Genomic DNA, 25,740 nt, shown 5'->3' on the forward strand with positions numbered 1-25,740 from the left:
TTGAAACAAATAAATGATCAAGGATAACACTACTGCTTTTCTTTCCAGAGAACGCTAGAGAGAATCCACATGGAAGCAGGATATATTTTCCCTACTGCTCAGTACATTTCTGTAAAAATTACTTCTACCTAAGTTGGTCATATGCTCTAAATTGAATTATACCATTATATTCATCCCAGTTCTGAGACTTCCAGAAGTGAAAGTGTGTTATATCATAAAGCATCAAAAACACCATCTATAAAAGTGGTCATCTTCTCAAACTTTGTATAAGCAGATGCCACCTAATGACACTTTGTAAAAGAAAAAATAAAGCAGACCAATAAAAAATAACCCCAGAAACCTAGGTTCCAGCCTCAGAAATTCTGATTGCTCAAAGTAGGGCACAGGAATCTGAATTTTAACATGCACCTTTGGTGATTCTAATATAGATGCTACTTGGGATATACTTTGGGGGCCAATATTTTAAGGATGGTTAAAGTGAGATACATACATATTTGAAAGTTTTTGAGTCTTCAAGTTCCATGTAAGAGAAGAGAGAACTGGAGTAAATAGATAAAGAAGATTGTTTTAGATTTTCAGAATTTTATCCTGTGTTATCATTGGGGCAATAGATAATTTGACTCTGTACATATAGCTGCATATTTTAAAGTGATTCACAAAAAATGGAAGCAACTAAGATGCCCTTTTATAAGAGAATGGATTAAGAAAAAAACAACTGCATGTTTATCCAGAGAGTAGAATATTATTTAGCAATACATGACATGTGCTACTAAACCAAGAAAAGTTATGAAAGAACCTTAACTGAACAATGTTAAGTGAAGTAAACCCATCAGTTAAGGCTACATATTACATAATGCCAAATATACAACATTTTGGAAAAAGCAAAACTATAGAGGCAGTAAAAAGCTCAGCAGTTGCCAGGGGAAGGGGAGAGTAGAAGGGATGAAGGGTTGAAACACAGGTGTTTTATAACAGTGGTCCCTTTTGGGGGCCATGGGCCGGTTTAATGTCAGAAAATATTTTCATGGACCGGCCTTTAGGGTGGGACGGATAAATGTATCACATGACCGAGACAAGCCTCAAGAGTCAGTCTTAGACGGATGTAACAGAGGGAATCTGGTCATTTAAAAAAAATAAATAAAACATCGTTCAGATTTAAATATAAATAAAACGGAAATAATGTAAGTTATTTATTCTTTCTCTGCGGACAGGTACCAAATGGCCCACGGACCGGTACCGGTCTGTGGCCCGGGGGTTGGGGATCACTGTTTTATAGGCTAGTGAAATTATTGTAAAATACTGTAATGGCAGATACATGACATTATGAATTTGAAAAAAAAACCTCATTGAACTGTAAGACACAAAGACGTTAGGTGATAATAATGCACAATATTGGTTCATTAAGTACCAGACCAGTATAAGATTTTAATAAAAGAGAAAACTATGTCAGAATGGGGTGGAGGAAGGAAGGAGTATATAGTAACTGCACTTTCTGCTAAATTTTTCTGTAAATCTAAAACTTTTTATAACAGGAGTCTACTGATTTCTAAAAATTAAGAAAAATATAAAACAAGAAATAAATATGACCAAAAGATAGTGATTGCTTAACAGGAAAATTTGAGTTTTTCAAGAAATATTTATAACATAAGAAAAAGCATTCTCCAAGAAGGCTAATAGTAAGCATTCTTTTCCTTCATACTTGCTTGGTTGTTTTTTGGTGGGTTTTTTTTTTTCATTTAAAATGTTGAGGTAGATTTAGTAAATTCCATATTTCTTCAACCACTCATTTCTGATCAACTTTCATGTTCTATTGAATTGCCTAAATCTAACAACGATGCCTGCATCTTTTCAACTGATTGATATGACTACTTCAACACATACATGGACACATACTTACACTCTTTCAATAAGCCTATTGACATTCTTTCTGAATTCCTTTATTTTGGGTTCATATGATTTATTTATTCCAATCTTCACTGTGCATCTGCTATTTATATTTTATACTAGTCTCTTCATAAATATTTAAAAGGATGCTTTCAAGATGAAAAAGATAAAAATTGACCTTGATACTTCTTCCACTTTTATAATTCCAACAGAGAAATTATAAAGACCATGTATCTCATGAAATCTGACTGATGCACTTGGACAAATTCTTATCACATTTAGGAGTGTGAGTTCAATTACAGTTGAAACCTAGATCATACTTTTATTGTAAATGAGTTATTAAATTGTTTCCAAGTTTTAGAGAAGTTCAAATTTTTGATGTATTGCCTCTTGTTGACGAGCAATTAAGATAATCATTGCTTTAAACATAATAAGCCAGAATTACTAATTGGAATATATTTAGGTTTCTTCCTTATTTTTAATAAACATTAAATTACTTGTATTAAAACCAAGTTACATAAAAGAAAAACTGAGCATTATCTAATATGTCTACAACTATTTACATTAAAAATACATTGATTAATTTCTTTTTAAACAATATATTTCTGCATCTTAATAAGCATACTTTGTAAGATTCTTATTTTTAAAACAGGTTATCGTTTTCTACTGGAATATCTAAATATCTAGTTTGTTGGATAGAACTATAAATCACCATTATAAATCTGAATACTTTTGAAGTAATATTCATATTAATCTTTAAAAATATTTAGCACTTAAGGGTATAAGTATAATAATAAAATAAATATGAAAAAATCAGTATCAAAGTAATTTAAAACAGCTGTTGTCAGTATCTCTGAAACTATATTAAAGAAAGAATGAAACAATCTTGTTATTTTTGTGTCCAATGTATACTACAACTACAATTGCAAAGATCTGAATGCCTGCTCTTCCTTCTGTAGCTGGGGGATGAACATGAAATAAAGTTTATTAAATAATTTAAATTAAGCACTGATGCATCATCTCTGTGATTGACCAAGATCTTCTTTCTCCACACTAATAGAACTTCTTTCAATTGTCAGTTCAGCTCTTCATTGCTTTGATTGATTCATTTATTCATTCAATAAGCATGTACTGTACCAAGCACTCCAATGACCTCATGAGGCCCAGGAATAGACAAGTAAACAGGCAACTGCAATAAAGCATTTGTCCTATGATAGTGATATATATGATTGGTAATGAGAGGGTGCATCTAATAAAGCATAGATTCCAATGAGAAAAAAATCATTGATGCATTATAATCTTCAGAATAATCTAAACTTCATGACTTGGGCCACTTCCATTTCTCCTTAATTCTTCTTTCTTCCTCATAAGTTTCAGTTGGCCTGCTAAGGAAATAATACTGCATTGTAATTATAGTTCAATTAATAACTAATTTTGGGGGGCAAATAACATTTCCATGCCTGAGATTTACCATTTATTTATTTTTTTTAAAGGTGGAGGAGGGAAACAAAAACAGTTCTATTTTCACTGAATTAGTTTTATTTTTACTTATCAATTATCCTCTTGTGGCTGTTCCTCAAAGTAAAAATAAAATTTGATGTAGGTAGTATAAATTATTTAAGGGTTCAAAAAGAGGACCTACATAACATGTGCTTGTTATCAGCCTGCTGAGTGGATTCCCTCTAAGCTGAAACAATCGCAGTAAGTAGTCTGTCCCTGCATAGCTATTGTTATTTTTGTTACATCTTTATCGTAGTGGAAGAATGGTGATAATGGTTATCATGCCACACATTTTTAGGATCCCCTCCTGCCTTCCTGTCTCATATCAGTGTTGGAAATGGCACCAGTCTTTGGCATGTACTCAAAGGTTCACAATCTCCCTTCTGTTCTCATGGGTCAGCTAAACATCTCACCAATCAGACATTAACTCAGTTGCATAGTTTTCTATTCATTTCATACTTTAGTTGGGAGAACAGTCTGGCTTCCTTCACAGCTGACATTTCATAGTACATAAAATCTTGGATAACCTAAATAGAAATTAAAGGAGTACTATGATTACATTACTACTATATAAAGCTATTGGAGGTACAAAAAAACTCAGCTTTACCCATAGCCCTATTTATGGGTTGACAGATTTGACAGGGTAAATAAAAAAAGACTGTTTTTAGGGCCAAACAGCTTTCTGATTTCTTGCTGCAGAAGGTATTGTCTCTGAAGCCAATTATGAAGGGACTTGCTATAGCAAGTCATGTTTTAGTGCATCCTTATTGCCAGGCAGGCTTTTAATAATAAACCCATATTAAGCACTTCCAGTTTTATATGCTCAACAAATGTCTTAATAGATTTTTATTTTATTAACATCCAAAATACATACCCTCCTCATCCAGTATTCAAGTTTAATAATCTTATATATATTTAAAAATTGGTGTCTTCAATTCAAATTTGTGAAATAAGTATATATGTTTTCATTACAATTCTATTTCCCTTCTTTAGTATGGCTTAGCAAGAATAGACTAGAATTGTGAACTTCTAAACAACTTGTTTTCACTCATGCTAAGCATTTCTAGAAGTTACCACTGCATTTGCAATAAGTATATGTTATATTTTGCTAATCTGACAAAATGAGTACTATTTTTGCCCATATCTCTCATGAAAGTTGTATAGTTGTATTTCTACTTCAGGAACTCCAAAGAGTCTTTGTCAACTCCATAAACTATTTTGATCCTTTTCTCCTTTTTGTTACCATTGACTCTAGTACCTTGCTTTGTTTCTTGAACCCATAATTGTGGTCACTTGAGCTTCACACTAATGGGGAAAATGTGAATTAGTAGGTTTAGCTCAGTCTAAATACTTTAAAAAATTGTCACCAATACCAGAGAGGTTTGTTCTGAATTACAGAGTGATTGAAATCGCAACCAAAGGTGTTAGAAGCACATCTCTCCTGCCCAAGTATCTCCACTTTTTCCGCAGTGCTAAACCTGGTTCACAATCTCCTGAGATCTAAAGCAAATGATGTCAAATCCCTTCTAACTTTGTTGTCTATAATACTAACATTTTCTTAAAAAAAATTTTTTTGCAGCTGTTGATTTGAGGGAGAGAAAGGGATAAAGAGAGAGAGAGGAAGGAAGTGGGGGAAAGAAGGGAAGAAGAAGAGAGAAAGAGAGAGATGCATTAACTTGTCGTTCCACTTAGTTGTTCAATTTAGTTATGTATTCATTAATTACTTCTCATTTGTGCTCTGATTGGGGATCAAACCCATGACCTTGTAGAGCTGGAATGATTCTTTATCCACTGAGCTACCTGGCAAGGGCCTCTGATGCCCAGGTTTATTTATTCATGGTAGAATATACTGGACTTAATGTTCAAGTCTTGAGCTTAAACATTTAAGTTGGCTTACTATGTGATACTATATATTTCCTAACTGCTTCCCAGTTTCCCACGTTGATGTGTAGGTCTGATTACACAAATAGGTACCAAAAACTGTCTTCATATTTTCCAACTTCATTTATACAGCCAGGGTGCAATTTATAGAGTCTATGGTGAAGGGCTAACAGATATTTGGAATTTACTCTTTTTAACTTTTTCAAGTGAGAGGAGGAGAGATAATGAGACTGACTCCTGCATGCACCCCTAACGAGATCCACCTGGCAACCCCAGTCTGGTGCCAACGCTCAAATCTGAGTTGTTTTTAGCTCCTGAAGCTGATGCTCAGAAGAACGGAGCTATCCTCAGCGCCTGGGGCCTACCCTCGAACCATTTGGGCCACTGGCTGTGGGAGGGGTAAAGGGAGAGAAGGGGGAGAGGGGCAGGAGAGAAGCAGATGGTTGCTTCTCCTGTGTGCCCTGACTGGGAATCGAACCTGAGACATCCATACATCAGGCCAACAATCTATCCACTGAGCAAACCAGCCAGGGCCAGATATTTGGAATTTGTTAGGTCTTTAGGAAAATCAGAATGTGATATGAATATATGTCATCACAGTAGGGTTGAACATATTAATTTCATCATCTTTCATTTTCCTTGATGCTGAAAGGCATTCATCTCACTTAGCTACATAATAGTTAACTTACTAGCTAGTAACATTATTTATCTATATATCCTTTAAAGACCATAATTCCTCTCTTTGAATTATTCCATAATACCTATTTCTTCTATAGAGTCTGGATATGTGCTATTTCACAAAATTGTCTTGAGATAATATAGCAAGGCTGCATTTTAAAAATTATTAAATTTATTGGGGTGACATTGATTAATACAATTATATAGGTTTCAGGTGTACAATTCTATAATACACTATCTACACCACTCATCAAGTCTCCTTCCATCACCATTTATCCCCTTTTTACCCTCTCCTATCTTCCCCCATTCCTTTGTTAATCACCATACAATTGTCTGTCTGTGAAGTTATTTTTCCCTCAATCCCTTCACCTTTTTCTTTAATGTTACTAAGGATGATTATACCTGTTTCTTTTTGATAACCAAACATATTTATACTTAACAATTATGTACTACAATTATGTGTATACACATTATATATGCATACATTGTATACATATACACACATATACATATACATATATATACATATAAACTATGAATACAACATCTAATTCTATGAAAGCACTTATTAGAGAAGATAGAATTATTATCTTTGTCTCTCCTGTTAGGCTGTGAGCTATGTAAGAACAGAAACTGTCTTATTCATTTTTGCATTCCTAAAAGCCTAGCATTGTACCTGGCAGATACATATGTAAAATTAATTGTTTCAGATTGAATTGAACTCAACTAAACTGAACCAAACTGAAATGAATTAAACCAATTGAATTGAGTGAAGTCAATCCCTTCAGTAAGGGAAACATTGTTAAGGTCTTGAAAAGAGGTAAAGTGAATATAGATGAATCCATTGCCAATTCTGCAGCAGAAACACTATAGCATTTTAAAATTCCATGGAAGAATAATTTAAAGAATTTTTAATCATTTTATTTTTCCCACCTTCCATTTAAAAATTTACCTATCTCATAAGAGGTTTTGCATTACTAGTATTAGCCATTTATACAAGGTAAGTCATGCTGTAGTAGTGATTTACAAACTTTCAGGGAACTTTTAAGAACTGTAATTACCAGGACCTCTTAATGATCAACTAAATCATAATTTGCTGAAGTTAGTTCCTTGAATTAGGACAAAGCAAAACAAAACACCAAAAGTGATTTGGACACAGCTTTCCCATAAGTGTAAGGCAGAATCTTAGCCTACAAAAAATTATAACTTAATTTGGAAAACAAATATAATTTACAAAATAGCTTTTGATGAGTCTAAAGAATGGTGCAAAAAACATACATTACGTGAAAAGAGGAAAGGGTTATATCAAGCAGGCTACAGAAAGGTTTTTGAATACACCAGACTTGAAATAGGTCTTGCTACTTGTGGAGTTTTTAAAAACTTAAAGGGAACAGAAATAACTATTTAATCTCAAGCATATGATAAACTGACAACTTGGCCATAATTTAAATAATTATACTACTTCAGAGGATTCAGACAAATTATGATGATGATCATTAAAACCTCTATTATTGCTCTACACAGTAAAACAAATTAAACAAAACTGATGGGAACAAAGTAATTTAAACAGAATCTTGGATTTTTTTTGAGACTAACAATTGATGAGATTAAGTTAGGCAAAGTCATAAATACTAAATGACTGAAAAATTACATAAAATGGCAGCAATGTTGAAAATTATGAAGAGGAAATAAAGTAAGCATTTTTGCAAGGAAAAAAGAAAGTCAAACCAAGGGAGCTTAGAAAAGCTAGAAAACCATATTTTTTAGAAAGAAGCACCCAGGGAGGAGCAAGAGGAACATGAATATTACAGATGAAGTTATGGTACACTATGGCAAGAAACACATTGAGCAAAGCTAGTGATTTAAATGGAGGTATTATTTTATAAATAGTCATATAAATTTCATTTAGAAGACAACTGAGATTACATTTAATATGTAGTGTTCAGTGTTAGAAACTCATCTTATTCGTATAATGAGTAGAGAAAGATTGAAGAAAGAAAACTCTTCTTAGAAATGCAGAAATGTATTATGAAATATATTTGTTCTGGCTAAAGAGAGTAATTGTACATATTCTCTAAATATATCTTTAATAATTCCAATACAATTCCTAAGTATCATAATTGAATGTGAAACACACTCTCACCCATTTAGAAGTTTTGCTTTTAAAAAAAATTTCAATTTGCAAAAGCCTTGCTGGTAAGTTTTACCAAACCATTCCAGCCTAATATTGCCCTGTGGCCGTTGGTGTCCATGTATTTTGACTTTTTGTTTAGTGCAGATCCCAGTGAGTTAGTGGTAGATCTGGGAACAGAGCTAAAACATTGTTCAATTTTTATATTTTGCCTTCTGTTGAGTTTTATGATTAACTAGAAAATTATATTCTGTTTTTATTTACTGGAAAACTTTGAAGACTATTTCATTGCTTTAGCTAATGCCTGACTATGGTCTATAAAATATGCATTTATGTAAATAGTAGGCTGTTACTGATGTTATTTTTCTTTTAAGAGCCTTGAAAGAAAAGGTTTATGCAGTGTAGCTAACTAAATAAACACATTCTCTTTGCTCTTTAAATCAGATTGATACAATAATATAGTATGGTGTCATTTCTATACCAATAAAAAGCCACCTGTATACTGAATCTTTAGTTCAGCACAGATGATGATAAAATCTTAGAAAGACAAAAGGTAGCTATTCATGTCTAAACAAAAACAGTTCCCAGAAATATGTGTTTAGATAGAACATAAAATATAGAATTAAACAGAAAAGTTTTAAGATCAGTCTAACTTTTTTATTAAGCATTATGTATAAGAACTTTTAGAGATATAAGCACATTAAAAAAAATCTCTACAAATTTGAGCTCTCTTCTATCCCAAATGCTAGCCATTATTGCTGAAACCTCCTTATTGTAGATTCCTAATATTTCAGACATGACTGGGAAGTAACTGTATTTATTTTGCTCAGTGATTCTCAAATACACTTGAAATCACAGCTCAAGGTAAAATACATTTAGCACAGGATACCTGTTATTCCTTGATTCCTTTCTGAAAACAAACTTCTCAGGAGTCTCTACTATGATGATGGTGCATTTTCTGCACTTCTTGGAATAAATAATGTACAGGAATCATTCAAATGCATATTCAGTGGAAAGCCATCTGGCTCCATGTGAATTTATGAATATTTTAGCTTGCTCAGCTAGTCAAAAGTAAATTCTGGCACTTGGGATTATCATGTAGATTTGTGACAGCATTATGAAAAAATTTGCTCCTATAAATCAATGCTTGACATATCTATTAAAGCATAGTTTCTTTCATCATGGATTGAGTCTACTTAAACCATATACAATATTACTTGATTTGAGAGTCATCATAATTCAACTTGGATTAGAATATGTAATGTTTTATTAAAATAGTTGCAAAAAAAAAGAAATCTTGGCATTGGGTTGGACTTTATAGGTTTTTGTAGAAGAAACTGATGTGGCACCCAGATATTGTTTCAACAACGGGCTTATTACCTCATCTCCTGGGAGTGTTGTTAGAAAATAGCTTTCAGTTTTCAGCCCTGTTCACTAATTGCCTCCATCACAGAGCTCTTTCCCAACATGCCCACACCCAATAATGATTAATACATGGTAAAAATTATAGCCACTCAGCTCCAAATCAGGACAGTACTAATGTGCCATTCTAGCATTAGAACTCCTCTGGAGACTGTCATTGGACTGACGTCACAGCCTGATTTCCCCTTTTAGCACAATCCTGCTTCTGTCACCTTCTTTGCATGACTATTAGTTCCAAGGGTACTCCTTAAGAAATATATTGCACTTTGAACTCCGCCTTAGATTCTGTTTTCCAGGATATAACCTTTGGCCATTATTTACCCCTTGGTCTTAACTCTTATGAAAACAAGAACTTCTTGGAAAAACTCTTGGTAAATGTCTTTCAGTAACTTCCCACAAACACTTCTGGTACTATGAAGCTTTATTGTTTTTAATCTCATAAGGCAACCCACTCTATTACTGGACCAAGTTATTTCTAATATTGCATAAACATTTTCTTTCTTGTAACATCTGGAACCATACAAAACCAACTTCATCATTCTACTGATTTAATCATTAATGAATTAAATGACATTTTGATGAATGCTTACAATTTATGAGAAATATTTTTTTAACATTTTTGAAACTAATATTTTAGTAATTAGAAACATATATTTGAGAGTTGATACCACATTGATGTATGAGAACCCATATCTCAAAGATACGTGCATAAAGAAACCTAAACCCAAAGACCAGTGACCTTCCAGTGATTTGAAGTAAAATGACAAATAACAATAATAAGAAGAGAGTGACAAAGGAGTTAGAAAACAAAACAGTAGTATGCGATTTCTTGAAGTTAAATAGAAATTGCATTTCAAAGGAGTGACCCATTGAGACAAATGCTACTGCAAGGTAAGAACTAGGAAGAGTACTGGATTTATGAAAATGGAGAGCACTGGGAATCCTCAGGGTTCAGTGGAGTGCGAGTTGGGGTTTAGGGCTAAAGCCTGATTGAACTGGGTTGTAGAGCAGATGGGAGAAAAGCCTTTGGCGAATGGAAGTGCAGACATTACATGTTGTCCCTCAAGTCACTGATATTTCAGAGACATTTTGAACACTCATGGGCTTAGAATGGAGGTTGAGCTAACATTGCCTATATCTAAAAGTCAAGCAAAACTCCAGCTGACATCTGAGTAGATATTCTAAATATGGAAAAGGTAAAAAAAAAAAAAAAAAAAAAAAAAAGAAGTGTGTGGTCAAGGGACTGAATAAAGACTATACCCAAACAAAACTTCACAGGAAAAGATGTGTAGAAGGTTAGAGAGTAGTATGAATCATCATTCTAAAAGGCGATCTTCAGGAAAGCGAAATGAGATATAGAGATCAAATTAGTGAAGCAAGGTTGAGATGACCGCAGTATTTCTTTTTCCCTCAATGCTCAATACAGATTAACGCCAATCTGCTAAAAAATCTTTCCTTTGCAGTCTCTGCAAATTTGCCTTCATGCACAATTATAAAAATCAGATGATAAGCTGTTATTACTGCACATAAAAAGGTGTTATATAACAGTGAATGGTAGCTCGAATAGGGTTGAGAGAAGTGGACAGATGTTAGTTTTGTTTCACTGTTTAGACTGCACTGACTTGAAGAACTGAATGAAAAGGATGAAGGAAAATTATGTGAGGCTTCATGAATCATTTACAGGTTTTTGTCTTGAATAATACTTTGGTGGGTGACTGGATGTTTATCTAGGTGAAAAGATCATCAGGATTGATACGGAGAAGATACATGCTGTCTAAATAGAGATGTCTATGGAATTATTTTTCAGTGAGAGGGTGGTATAAAACAGGTAGGTATGCATACAAAGCTAGAATTCAGGGTTGAATATATTAAGATGACTAGTAAAGAAAACTTCAAAACTTGTAAATGAAACAGACTGTATCCTGATAATGTGGCTAAAAGAACTTTTGCTTTTCTTATTTGATTTTATCTTTTGTGAAATCACAGCATATTTGTAGTTGAGGTTAGAGATAAATTGCAGATACCAGAAAGAGATAATTTTGGTAACTGTTCCTTTTCTAGAGAATTTACAGCAAATAATTCTTTTGCATTTAAACACCTGTAGTTGTAACAAGTAAACAAGAATTTTTCTAAAACTACACTTTCTAGCTCCCTTTGTATAGGATAGCTTCCACCCACAGCTTTTGATTTGACTGGCTAATGGTTAATTAGAAACTCTATCAACTTTAAGCAATTACAGTGAGTGATGGTATTACTTACTAAATGTCATTAAAAATTGATCCCAGTGATATATAAGCAGTGAATTTTATAAGTTAATTTATGACTTTGTCATTGTGCCTATACATTTAAAATCTGCACTAGGACCACTTGTTAAGATCATAATTATTTCTTTGTGTAGTAAGTTTTCTAGTTTTAGATTTTATTAAAAAATATTCAAAATGTCTCTGAAGAACAGCACATTGGTAAATATAATTAACTTTCTCAAACCCCAAGGCTAAAAGTAATAGGAAAGAAACCAATCACATAAAACTTCATTTAGTAGTGCAACATTTCTCAATCTGCAAATGAAAAGAATACCTACTAGAGTTCTAGAGTTGTGTTTTAAAATTTTTGTTTTGTTGCCTCAAGATGTAAATGGTTTAATTCTTTTTGGGGGCAATGTGATACTCTCTTATAATGAAAACTAACTTGAACCACTGAATATTCTGCAAAGAGAAAAGAATGGTTACTAATGAAGAATAGAAACTTTTTAAAAATCACATTACTTAGCCAATGTTGGTTACAGCAAGATTTTAAGAGCCTTTAAGGTGGCTGGAGTTTGAAAAAGCTGATCTGTATAACACACCATAGAACAGTGTCCAAAGAATGTAGACATTAGAGTTTTGTTTCAGTGATGCATTGAAACACAACCGAAGAAATATAATTCTGATACAGAGAGCTGGGAAATGACAGCAGATGGATTGCACCAGTCTTGCAGCAATCAGATACAAATTACTCTGTTTGAATGGCTGAATTTTATACTTTAGAAGGCTACTGAAGCCAGACTATTTCTCCAACCAGTCCAGAAGGAAACATTAAATCTATTAGTGTCAATCATTTACTTGCATGCACAATAATGCCCTTGGGATGAACATCTTTAAACACAAATGTCAATAATTAAAGTGCCTTGCAGGTGGATAATTCACAGGTATCCTTCCCCTTCATCCCTTGCAAATGTCAATGCAATAGGGAATCAGCACCTTCTCTTATTCCTCCATTCCAGTTTTTAACCTGACCCCAAACTGTGTCGTACCAGGGGTCGGGAACCTATGGCTCACGAGCCAGATGTGGCTCTTTTGATGGCTGCATCTGGTTCACAGACAAATCTTTAATTTAAAAAAATGTTAAAAATATAAAACATTCTCATGTATTACAATCCATTCATTTCCTACCGCTCATGTTCCTGGTTGCGGGTGGCTGGAGCCAATCACAGCTGTCCTCCAGGACAACGCCAAATTTTTATTGGATAATGCGTAACGTACATGGGTTGTTGTATGGCTCTCATGGAATTACATTTTAAAATATGTGACGTTCATGGCTCTCTCAGCCAAAAAGGTTCCCGTCCACTGGCAAGTTTGAATGATGTGGCAAATTGGTTGTGGCTCATGTAACCAGCTCTGTCAGGGACAGGATCTGGTCCTTTCCCACCAGAAACTGGTGCAATTTCTCTCTCATAATACATAAAAAAAAAACTAACCAGAAATTTCTGTGAATACAGAAGCTTAAAAAATACTTGTATGCTATACAGAGCTTAGAACATTGATATTGGAGGGAAGGAGGATGTGTGATAACCTCTGACAAAGTTCAATACAAGAAATATTAATACAATTTTGTTAAGTATAAACAATAAAAGTGATTCCTCAACCTCTATAGAAATTGTCTTTGTCAAAACAAAATTTTAGAGGTACAAAATATTAAATTAAGCAAGTAATGGTTATTTTAATTATTTTCCTGTACTATATAAAGTTTAAAACCTACCTTTCAAGTATATTTAAAGTTTTTCCTTTAATACTTCTTAACATAGATGAAGACTATTTCAATAGCTGAAGAAAAAAAAAGAACATCTAAAAATCTTTTAAGAAAATTTTAAGCAAAACATATTTTGTCTTTTCTTTTCCTTCTTAATTCTGCCAGACTACCTACACAAAGGTGCCTAAATTCTAGGCCTCTAAATTGCACAAGGCCAAAAGACATCACGGTGCATGTGAATGGCCACCTTACACTTTTTAGTACACCAGTTATCAGCTGTATATACATACACATTGCAGGAGGCAAAGTTTTGACTTTGGCTCTCCCAATGCTGAATTTGGTCATCTTTATGTAACAAAGGGAGTGTTGCTTAGCCTCAGATGAATAAAGCACCACAGGTTCTGGAATTTCTGGATAGATACCATTAATATTTTGGGACTCTCAGCATATCACCTGGATTTTTGAAGTTTTATTTCAATCCATTATATACATTGATACACATACTTGGTATCTGTTTTGCTTAGTTTGGGAATAAATGTTTTAAGGTAGAAAATTAATTTCAAATGATAGATTTTTCCCCTCATGCCTCTCTTGGTCATTGTTATTAACTTATCAATATGATTATATAATATAGTTACACCTAGCAAGCCATCCTTTACAAACCTTGAGAGTATATGATTTAAGGACTGTAATTCAATAAAATAAAATAATAATCTCAGAAAGTGTTCAATTTCTTACCTATGCATGCTTTGGATTATCACTGCACTGGGTTAGGTACCTTTTTGGTGATATATAGATGGTGCTACCTACCACACAATGCATATCAGTGCAAGAGGCATTGACAAATTCATGGGAACAGATAACATTTCAAAACAACTAGAATCCATACATTGTGCAGAATTATGTTTAAAATGATGAGCACCAATTTGTCAGAAATCTCCCACTGAGTAAAAAACACATCCTTCCAGAAACATGATTAAATAGAGACAAAAATGAAACTGAATTTTGTCACATAGCATAAAAAAATTTGCAGAACAGGTATCTGGCATTCACAGCTTAAAGGAAAATCCAGCCAGTGATGTGGTAGGAGGCAGTTAGAAAATGCAGCTTTACCAATATGTTTGATAGCACAGAAAATATACTGGGTGGAAACATGGATATCAGAAACTCTCAAGTTTTAGAGTGTTTCAGAAAAGTTTGATTCTGCATGGAAACTTTAGAACAGATTGACTATATTTCAATATTGCATCTTGTTCCTTTACCTGCATATGCAAGCAGGTGAAATAATAACAATCTTGAAGTACATTTAAAAGAGATTTCCAATCAATAAATTAAAAACTGTACTCTTCTGATGTACAGAGGTTGCCAGTTTGATCCCTGGTCAGGACACCTACAGAAACAGATCGATGTTTCTGTCACTGTCTCTCTCTCTCCTTTCCTCCCTTTCTGAGACCAATAAATTCTTAAAAGTTAAAAAAAACTTCAAGTAACAAAGAAAGCATTGTGTTAAATTTATTGCTAGTGTTTTCTCTTTTCCTGTGGAACATAAAATAATTGTGATTCTTAATAACTGATGGCTCTTTAGATTGTATGGTGAATTATAAAGATGATGGAGTTAGACTATACTGTGAAATACACTACAAACATTTAATAAGTGATAAACACATAATATCCTGTGAAAGCTGTTCAAGTAAATCAGTAAATGCTAAATGAGGGCAACCACATAGCTTTATTTTGTCCTGAGGAAGGACTCTGAAAAAAGAGAAAAACAAAAGAAACAAGACATAAATATCATAACTGAGTTATAGACAAGTCACTTCCGGCTTACCAAATAGTTATTTTCATTTTGACATTTAATATATAAATAAAAGTGGCATAGACCAGTTCTTACTTCATTTTACTCATATTAAAACACAAAACTCTTATAAATCTTTTTCTCTAATTATTATTAGATTTTGATAGGAAGACATTCCACATACATGCTTATATCAAAATAGGAACACATAACATGGGATTCCAGCCAATTTTTATTTTCTTGAAGCTGTTTATCATCTGTGTATTTTCTGTCTTTCTATTCTTCTGGCTCCTTCCTGCTGTCTACCTTTTGGCTATTTGTTGCTTCTCAGCATCATTACCAGTGCATGAACAGAAAATAAGAAATGGAAAGGAAAATCAGTCCATCTGGTAATTTAACAGTTCTATTAAGTTAATTAATAAGATGAAAGTAATGTCCAAAATAAACTTATTATTAATGAATCTCAATTATCCCTACCATCTCCCATATAGATTCTTGAATTTTGTATGTATGCATGCTTTCCTATGGATGAAAATTTAGGAAACACTTTTAAGATATACAAACACATGTTTAAGTTTATAAGGATAAAATAACATATATATATATCATTTTTGTTTCATTTTGATAAGATCACTAGATGAGACAGACTTTTATCATCAATTTCAGAGCTATGCATTATTTATCATTTATGATAATCACAATACTTTAAGGATTAATTTAATCTAAATTTGTCAACTATGAATCTGTTCCTGAAAATGTATTTCTATAGTTTTCCTACAGTGCTTTGAAGACCATTTTTATTAATCAGAATAGACACTACAATTGAGGAGAGAACTGCCAATAAACAGAATTTTATTGAAACTAAAGCGCAAATGATGGACAATTTTTCTAAAGTTATATTTAGAAAATTAGCTTTAAAACTACTACAGTATTATGTGAACAACACAATGATCCATAAATCCACCTTAACTCAAAAATTAAAAGTGATAAACATCCAAAAATCCCTTACCTGAATTTACAACCTTGAAATATTCTCTTTAATAAGGGCTTATCTGTATTTTTCTTATTAACGTTATGTTACAGCAATTGCGTTAATATAATTTTCATTAAATGATTTCCATACAATAAAGATAAATGTCTACAGAAAACTCCTGTATTTGTGATCTTGCTCAATCAAGAAAGGCAAAGTATACAATAATTAAGATGTCTCTAACTCAGACTTTCTATTCAAAGTAATTTCTAGAAAAATTTGCTCTCTATAGGTTATCATGTCTTCTACATCTTTGTAGATAAGCATTTCTTCAATGGACAATAGCTTATAGTTGTTTAGGTTGAATGCTGATTTGTTTTGCACAGCATTTAACATCTTTATGGATGTTGTAACTGAATCACTCAAAGAAGAACAAACGGGGAAAATACGAGCACTCCATAAACTCAAACATGACTTGTTTCCAGAGAAGAGTTCCTCTGTAACTTTCAGATTCCAAATATCTAAGCATGACAGGAAACAGACTCCAAAAAACTGAAGTGACTTTATATCTGACAATGTTTTAACATTCTTTTTCAAGTTGTCTTGCACTCCAAATGTCATAGTTGAATACTTTAAGTGTCCATTCATCTTCACGCTTAAGGAACACATAAAAGAATATGCAGGCAGGACAGCTGTTGTTATGATAGAAGAACCACTAATAATGCAGTTTTTGCCAACTGAAACATCAGGCCCCAATCTGGAATATTCCACAACTGAGCCAGGTGACACAGAACATCTTGAATCCAATATACTTTGAATTACACAGGATGTGTAACCAGAGCATTCTGGTATTGCTGGAGAGATGCTAAAAGCAATGGACTGTAAGCCAAGTTCTGACTTCAAACTGCTCTCTGAAGTAAAGTGAAACAAATATTCTTCAGTTGTTCCAATGTGGTAAAATTTGGAGTTATAAAGAACAACAACATTTAGTGATGTCCCTTTAAGAAGATGAAATATTTTCTGCCTCATGTCTACCAATTCTGACTCTTCTTTAGTGACATTTGATATGTTTCTGGTATACTCCACAGTTGCTCCAGGTCCCAAAGCCTGCAGAAAGTCTCCATAGGCATCTATTTCACAGTTCAATGTGCCTATTTTTTCATAGAAAGAAAGTAACTTTTTTGCTGATTTATGATCCATGTAAAATAGGCTGTCTGTGTAAACATGTTCAGGTTCTAATTTAAGAGAAGTATCACCCTTAGAGAGGTCCTGTTGAGAAAAATGTCCAGGTCTACACACAGCATCAAACTGACGCATTTCTTTTATGCTGGGCTTATGAAGGAAACGATGGCAACACCTGTATTCAAAGTCTCTGTATTCTAAACAATCAGAAGGTTCTAAGACAAATACTCCATGTGTGGTACCTACAGTCAAACTAGAAGGATGAGCTAAAGCAGTAAATCCAGGCTTGTCAAATTTGATAAACTCAGATTCTCCTATACTATAAAGTTCAATATCATCTGCACAGGTCACCAGGATCCCAGCATTCATATGTGAGGGGAAATCAATGTACATGGCTAGTTTTAATTCTAACATCTGATAAATGGGGTTACCAAATGGTAAAGCAGTAAAAATTTTCCCCAGAGCACTTGCATTTGGAAGGCGTTGACTGTAGCCACCTATAAAATTAAACAAAATAACTGTTTTAAAATGTTTATATGATTATTACATTATTTTAAAAACCTAGAGGCATCAATAGCAACTCAACATTTCTCTACAAATACTTAATATATATAACACATTACTATAACTCGGTAAAGACTAATAAATTCCAAAATACAAGTTCAAAGAGAAATTCTCCTGTAGCCTTAGGACGTACTGTAGTTTTAAAGAGTCAACATTAGAAAAGAATTCTCATATACTTTATAGAGTATGTCAATTGTCTTCAACCCACTGTATAGCTAGTAAAATGGTCCATGAGCTAAAGCATGACCTCATATCTACATTTTAAACAATATATTTCAACCATATTTAAAGTCCTAAAATAAGAATATATTCTACATGGAAAAAAGTCACAAAAAACTAACATACTAACTCCAACATTATGTATTCAACAACAATCATTACCAAATAAAGGTGCATTATTATAAAAACATTTTAAAATTTACACTTGTTTTAATTTAAATAAGCTTTCCCTCAAAGATGAGTCTTACGACTTTTCATTTCATTGAAAAGTATTTTCTCTTACGTAAATCAAATAGCTTACATTATTTTTATGTTAAGTAAGTGTACAGTGAGAAGCAAGTATTACATAGTAGAAAGAGTCAGACAAAATCAGGTTCAAACTCAGGTTCACTACTTTTTAGCTGTTTACCTTTGGATTCACTACAAATCAGCAAACATAGAATAATATTTGCTGTTTTATGAGATCTATTATAAGTAGGTTCATTGTTCAACAAAATGAGAGTGAATACTTACTTTCTACTTTCTCCTTTTCCAAAGGCTGGCCAATTGTAAAGTTTAGCCTTATAAGAATTAGATATTTCTAACTATGTATTTCCTGGTTTCCAATTTAACTTTTACTACATTGGTAATAATAATACTTGTTCTGGAATAAAACCATAAATTTGAATTTTTTTTTACTTTTTTAGTCAGCCTTAGAATCAGAACTGGGATCCTTTACTTGATACCATCCTTACAAGAAAAATCACTACTGTGAATACGAATTGCAAAAAACACAAAGTGCCTTGGAAGTCAGTCATAGTGCCAGTCCATGACAAAGCTTCCATCAGCCCCAATTTACAAAGAAAAATAACTGAAGTTTTCATATAACCAAAATTTTTACACAACTAAATTTATTTAATTAAAAAAAATCTTATCCTTTGTTCCGAGATTCTTTCCTATTTTTCTGCTTTAAAATATGCTTTTATTTCTAATTTTCCCTCATACATTTTCATGTCAACTCCGTTCTGTTACCACCTTTTTTGTTCTTTCAACTCATTTAAGGTTTGTACACTTTGGCCACCAATAATCAAATAAAAGTGTTTGATATGAGGTTTTAGCAATAGTATGGTAATCACAGTGTTAAACCAGCCTCACCCCTACAGCAAGAATCCTTTCTAAAGCATTATTTAGAAATGTTCACATATTGATGAGTTCTGTCTTTGGAAAATATTTTTGTATATTCATACTAAAAACAATACTCATAAATAGTTAATGCAGGTGACCTACAATTTTAAAGAAAAACATTGTGAAAAACATTATGTAACTTACAAACTAAAAGTGTCAAGAAAAGCATAAAATATTTGTTATCTCAAAGCAGAATAACTTTAAAGACAAACAATAAATTTAAAAAAAGGAAAGTATTTGCAAGACAGGAGGAGGTACCTAAGATATCAAAGGTAAAATACTGAAAAGAAACTGTAAATTAGTAAAGTATAACTTTACCAGAATGAATTAATAGAATGGTAAAAGAATTCCATTTATCTCCATAGAGCTTTTCCAAACATCGAAGGGCACATAATGTTGATCCTCCATTTCCTTAAAAATAAAGTTAAAAAGCAGAATTTATTTCAAAGAAACCTGCTAAAAATTTGTAATGATGGTAAATTTGAGTGTTATAACTTTGAGTACATGGCTTATTGGCCATAATTAACTAGGTAGAGAGTAAAAATATGGGCAGAAGAATCAATTTAAGTAAACATTTCACAGCAATTAAATAAATAAACCAACTATTACTAATAAAAACCAGACATCAGCCTCAGTAATAAATGATGAACTAATTTCCAGAAAATATTAAAATAAAAAGAATAAATGATAAAGTAGTCAATCTTCTTCACTAGAAAAAAACTGTAAGTGCTACAGAGGCCACCTGGAGTTATAAATTGCAAAATCCATTAAATAATTCTCTCATATGACATAATCAAATATGCAAGTTAAATTTGCTTTAAAAAAATTTTTAGAATCTGATTTCCTAAAAATATCTTAAATATAACTATCACTTACTAGTTACCTTGAGCAAGTTAACTTTCTGTGCCTCAGAGCCTCATCTATACAATGAGAATCATATAGTACTGACTCTGATTACATAGTTGTGAAGGTTATACATTGGTTAATTAGAACAATGCAGTGTCAGATAGAAACACCCTATCTCTGGTATCAAGAAGCTTCAGCTTCAGTATTACATGGAAAATAGCCCCCACAAAGATAGCATGTAGGGTTTTTTTTTTAATTTTTATTCAGTGAGAGGAGGGGAGGCTATGGCAGATTCCCACATGTACTCGACCAGGATCCACCTGGCAAGCCCACCAGGGGGCAATGCTCAGCCCATCTGATGCACTGCTCTATTGCTCAGCAACAGAGCTCTTCCTAGCACCTGAGGCAGAGGCCATGGAACCATCCTCAGCATCTCAGGCTAACTCACTCCAATTGAGCCATGGCTGCAGGAGGTGGAGAGAGAGAGAGAGAGAGAGAGAGAGAGAGAGAGAGAGAGAGAGAAAAGCAAGAGGGGAAGGGGTGGAGAAGCAGACAGGTGCTTCTCCTATGTGCCCTGACCAAGAATCGAACCTGGGACATCCACATGCCAGGCCAATGCTCTACCACTGAGCCAGCCGGCCAGGGCAGCATAGTTTTTTTGCAATGAAAAGTCAAAAGGCTAACTTTTCTTAAATTTAACTTTTAAAGTATATGACACTTAAGCCATTAGATTGTGCTCTTTTTCATTCCTCATTGTGGTCCCAAGAAGTCAAGTAGTATACTTCTTTTTTTTTTTTTTTGTATTTTTCTGAAGCTGGAAACGGGGAGAGACAGTCAGACAGACTCCCGCATGCGCCCGACTGGGATCCACCCGGCATGCCCACCAGGGGCGATGCTTTGCGATGCTCCGGGGTGTCGCTCTGTTGCGACCAGAGCCACTCTAGCACCTGGGGCAGAGGCCAAGGAGCCATCCCCAGTGCCCGGGCCATCTTTGCTCCAATGGAGCCTCGGCTCGGGAGGGGAAGAGAGAGACAGAGAGGAAGGAGAGGGAGAGGGGTGGAGAAGCAGATGGGCGCTTCTCCTGTGTGCCCTGGCCGGGAATCGAACCGGGGACTTCTGCACGCCAGGCCGACACTCTACCACTGAGCCAACCGGCCTGGGCACACTTCTTCTTGATTTGCTTTCCTCACCTAAGTTTCTGAAGAAGACATAAGTTTCTGAAGAAAATGCAAGTTTGGAAGGAGCAACTGATGAAAAATTATTCACTATCTGAGTATATTTTATTAAAACTAATACAATTCTCTTTTAAATAACATAACAGTCTGCAAGTTTTTCATTGTAAGTCAAATGTATAAAAAAGCTATTACGCTTTATATAATTTTTAAAAATTAGTGAATTCCCATAATTTTTTTTTTTTTTTCATTTTTCTGAAGCTGGAAACAGGGAGAGACAGACAGACTCCCGCATGCGCCCGACCGGGATCCACCCGGTACGCCCACCAGGGGCGACGCTCTGCCCACAGGGGGCGATGCTCTGCCCATCCTGGGCGTCGCCATATTGCGACCAGAGCCACTCTAGCGCCTGGAGCAGAGGCCAAGGAGCCATCCCCAGCGCCCGGGCCATCTTTGCTCCAATGGAGCCTCGGCTGCGGGAGGGGAAGAGAGAGACAGAGAGGAAAGTGCGGCAGAGGGGTGGAGAAGCAAATGGGCGCTTCTCCTGTGTGCCCTGGCCGGGAATCGAACCCGGGTCCTCCGCACGCTAGGCCCCATAAAATTTTTAAAATGTGTAAAAATTATGGTGGAAAGATATGCAGGTTATAAACTGCATGCCACAGGAAAACTATTCTTCAATCATTTTTCTGCCCAGAACCTATAATAATATAAATCTAACCATAAATGTGTACCAATTTTGGTTCCAGCAGGATCTACAAAAACATGATATTGAACTCCAAGGGGTAACTCCTTTTTCTTCAGCTTTTCTGACAGCTGTTGCTTATAAGCAAGTTCCTGTTTTTCATCAGCTGCTGTTATTGCAACAATGTCCCAGAACTCTCCAGCTGCCACAGGTTTGCCTATGTGAAAAAACAAAGAAGGAAATAATAAATACTATCAGAACTCTCTGTTACAGGTTTACTTATCTAGAATGGGGGGGGGGGAGTTAATATTCTTATCTTCTGCTTTTGAGAATTAGTGGTCAATTAGTGGCCATTAGAACTATAAAATAGTTCTAATGAGGATTATTTACAAATTATGTTTTTTCTCTTTTAGGTTACTTTCTTCTTTTATGGTCTACAGACCCATTTATTTAGATATTCTGAAACTTGTAATGTTTCTCTATTAAGACAAATACTTCTGATTTGCTAAAGATTATCTCAATTCTTATATAAGAGGGGACAAAGAAACAAATGAATAGCCAGCTTTTAAAATCAAATTTCATATATTAGGACTATTTTAGTTTGTTGGCTAAGAAAGATTCCACCCAAGGATTCACTGCTACAATGTTGCTATTTATACATGGGGTAGTTTATTTTTCATTACCTTAAGATGAGCCATGCAATTTTACAAAGGCTATTGGACTATGACATAAAATTCTGGTAACAGCAAAGTTCTCAACCTTCAGATGGACTCACTGAAAGTCAGCCTGAACTTTCAGTAGACAGTTGGAGGCTCTTTTTTATTGGTAAACAAGATGAAAATGGTTTTTACTAGTTAAACAGAACTTTTCAGCTAGAATGTAACAGTCCTATACATTTTACTCTCATCTTAGTATGATTTCCTGTATTCTTAAAGCAGTAATTTCATCAAAAATAAAACTAATTTTATTAGTTATATAAGAAGTGACAAGTGCCATAGCCTTTTTAAAAATAAAAACATTTTGGCCCTGGCCAGTTGGCTCAGCAGTAGAGTATCCTCATGGCATGTGGCTGTCTCAGGTTCAATTCCTGGTCAGGGCATACAGAAGCGCCCATGTGCTTCTCCACTCCACCCCCCTTCGCTATCTCTTTCCTCCACTCCTGTTGCCATGGCTCAATTGGAGCGAGTTGGCCCCGGGTGCTGAGGATGCTTCATGATGGCATCCATCTCAGGCACTAAGAGGAGCTCAGTTGCTGAGCAATGGAGTAACTCCCCAGATGGGCAGAGCACTGCCGTGTAGAGGGTTTGCTGGGTGGTACCCCATAAGGGCACATGACTCTGGCTGCCTCTCCTCCTCTCACTTAATAAAAATAACCCTTCTTTTAATTTTTAATCCATAATTCCTTCATTTTTTATTTTGTTTTTTAAAAATTGGTAAAGTAGGAAGGGAGGTTGGGAGAAGGCTAAAATCACATTTGTAGGTGTCAAAACATTATGCTTTAGATCTTTCAAATTTAAAATAATTTTTGCTAATGAGATAACCAAATGCATAATTTAAGATTTACAGCTTCACTAGTCAGGTTAATAACTTCCTTCTCTTTTCTCCTCCTTTATTATAGATATAAAATATTAATATATGCAATGTATTTTACTAGGAATAAAGTTAAAGAAGCTAAGCTAAAGTAAAGAAAGGGTAGTGACAGAAAAGAATAAAAAATTCAAGGTGCATTAGCAATGCCGGGGCCAGTGCCCAGGGCCCACTGGTGAGAAAACCAGCCGGAAGTGATAATCCAGCAAATTCCCGGCACGTAAGGGGCCCTCCCTTTCCACTGCAGGGGAGAGCTGGGGTTCCTTCTTCGGTACCTCTCAGCTTTGAAAACCTCTGCAACTTCCGCTGGGTGGCTTCTCGCAGAGATAAACCTGGAGGAACACTTGCAGCGGCCATACCCTCCACCCTTTCCGCGGTCTCTCTTAGACTTATAGGTATGCCGCCGCACAGCACAGCCCAGCACGCATGCGCCCTGAAATATAACCCGTCCCTCGGCCGGGTTTCTCTTTTGTCCCTCCCCTTACGCGCGTCTCTCACGTAGCCACGCCCCCAAAGTGCTTCGGCCTGCCCAGGGAAAACCGTGATGGGGTGATCCTGGACCCTTGCCCCTGTTTCCTTAGCAACGGTTTCCAGAGCAGATGGCAACCTAGCGGTTTGTCAGACTGTGCCGGGTCTGGCCACTTGTTTTCAACTTAGGACCTGACATCCCGGTTGACCCGGTGAGTGGGACAGGTTGAGGGACAAAATTGCTACAACTGACCCGCCATGGAGAAGGCACAACTACAACCTAGCTTCCAGCTTTGTCTGGAAAGGCGATTTATCTTTTCTTACTCCTTTGTTTCAGCCAGGAGCAGTTCTCATGAACCTCTTGACAGTTAATTCCTCCTCTGGTCGTCATCTGAAGCCTTCTGCCCCAAACCCAGGTCCAGATACACAGCCTGAACATTTAAAATCTGTATTCTTTTCAGGAACCTTATTTGTGGCTTCTTTTCCGTTCTTTGCAAGTTCCTCTCAGTTTTGAGTTCATAGGCTTTTGGAAATTGTAATTTATTCTGCAACCAGGGCCTCAATTTGTGCTATTCTGCAACCAAGCCCTTAACATTTGGTTAATTCTCTGGTATCCTTTTCTAGATGTAGATTAAGCAAGAACTTGCAGTTACATTCCTGGGAATAAATCAGCCTAATTATTAGATATACTTTTGGTAGTTTAGCTTTATTAGTATTTCTCTGGTAAAACACTAAGTTTATAATGGGCTTTATAGATAAATTTTTTCATCTTTACACATAAAGAAAGCTGTGAATTAGAGACAATAGTAATTTAATAAAAGTTTCACAACAAGTAGAGGAGAGAAGATTTTTGGCAGGTATTTGAATTCCTAATGCGGAAATCATTCTATCACACAATGCAGTTTGATTTATTTTAGAAGCATGTCTTCATTAAAGTCTTTATCAGAAACAGTCATTCAAGGTCCTGCAAGCTCTTGCCATGAACTTAGCTTTTTTCTTCTAAAAACTTGACCCTGCCCTGGCCGGTTGGCTCAGTGGTAGAGCGTCGGCCTGGCGTGCAGGAGTCCCGGGTTCCATTCCCGGCCAGGGCACACAGGAGAAGCGCCCATCTGTTTCTCCACCCCTTCCCCTCTCCTTCTTCTCTGTCTCACTCTTCCCCTCCCACAGCCAAGGCTCCATTGGAGCAAACTTTTGAAAGAAATTTACCATTTTTTTTCTAGATGTTTCATGGAACTATCATAAAAGAGCTAATTAGTCATAAAGAATGGAGTCACTATAATCAAAATGTAATACAAGATCAGAAAGATTTTGTTTTTGTGAAGTTCAATGGTCTTCATTTAAAATCTATGGAAAATTTGCAATCTTGTGTCTCTCTTAGAATATGCATCTTCTCAAACAATTTTATTACAGATATTAGTCCACTTCGAAATTGTATAAAATTAGTCAAACTGGATCTTCATGGAAATCAGGTAAGCAATAGCCATATCAGATACTTTCGTATAATCAATTTATATTTAATAAGCACTATCTATAGTATGTCTCCCAGATAGTCTTATATAAAAGATAAAATATTAAAAATGAATAAAA

The 25,740-nt window shown here is 34.9% G+C and overlaps 2 protein-coding genes across 4 annotated transcripts in view; one reads left to right on the forward strand and one right to left on the reverse strand.

Annotated features, from left to right (window-relative positions):
- Positions 1 to 15,223: 15,223 nt before the first annotated feature.
- FPGT (fucose-1-phosphate guanylyltransferase) lies at positions 15,224 to 24,122 on the reverse strand. 2 transcript variants are annotated; one of them, XM_066268885.1, is made up of 4 exons: positions 23,961 to 24,122; positions 22,148 to 22,315; positions 19,717 to 19,809; positions 15,224 to 17,948 (listed from the first exon to the last, which is right to left on the reverse strand). In XM_066268885.1, the coding sequence occupies exons 1-4, from the start codon at positions 24,040 to 24,042 to the stop codon at positions 16,498 to 16,500; spliced, it is 1,794 nt and encodes a 597-aa protein (XP_066124982.1). In that variant the 5' UTR covers positions 24,043 to 24,122; the 3' UTR covers positions 15,224 to 16,497. The 2 variants fall into 2 exon arrangements, with proteins under 2 accessions (XP_066124982.1, XP_066124983.1); XM_066268886.1 differs by lacking the exon at positions 19,717 to 19,809.
- Positions 24,123 to 24,223: 101 nt separating this feature from the next.
- Positions 24,224 to 25,740, forward strand: part of LRRIQ3 (leucine rich repeats and IQ motif containing 3) — a 176,255-nt gene continuing 174,738 nt past the window's right edge. Inside the window, exons 1-2 of one of the 2 annotated variants that reach the window (XR_010730132.1) lie at positions 24,224 to 24,365; positions 25,564 to 25,622. Coding sequence is in view for 1 of the 2 variants with exons in the window: in XM_066264975.1 (XP_066121072.1) it covers positions 25,374 to 25,622 (249 nt within the window). In the remaining variant the exon portion in view is untranslated. Of the gene's footprint in view, positions 24,366 to 25,373; positions 25,623 to 25,740 lie in introns of those variants that run through there. The other variant, XM_066264975.1, reaches the window with a different exon arrangement.

The sequence above is a fragment of the Saccopteryx bilineata genome, chromosome 3, assembly GCF_036850765.1.
Source record: "Saccopteryx bilineata isolate mSacBil1 chromosome 3, mSacBil1_pri_phased_curated, whole genome shotgun sequence".
NCBI classification, from domain to species: Eukaryota; Metazoa; Chordata; class Mammalia; order Chiroptera; family Emballonuridae; genus Saccopteryx; species Saccopteryx bilineata.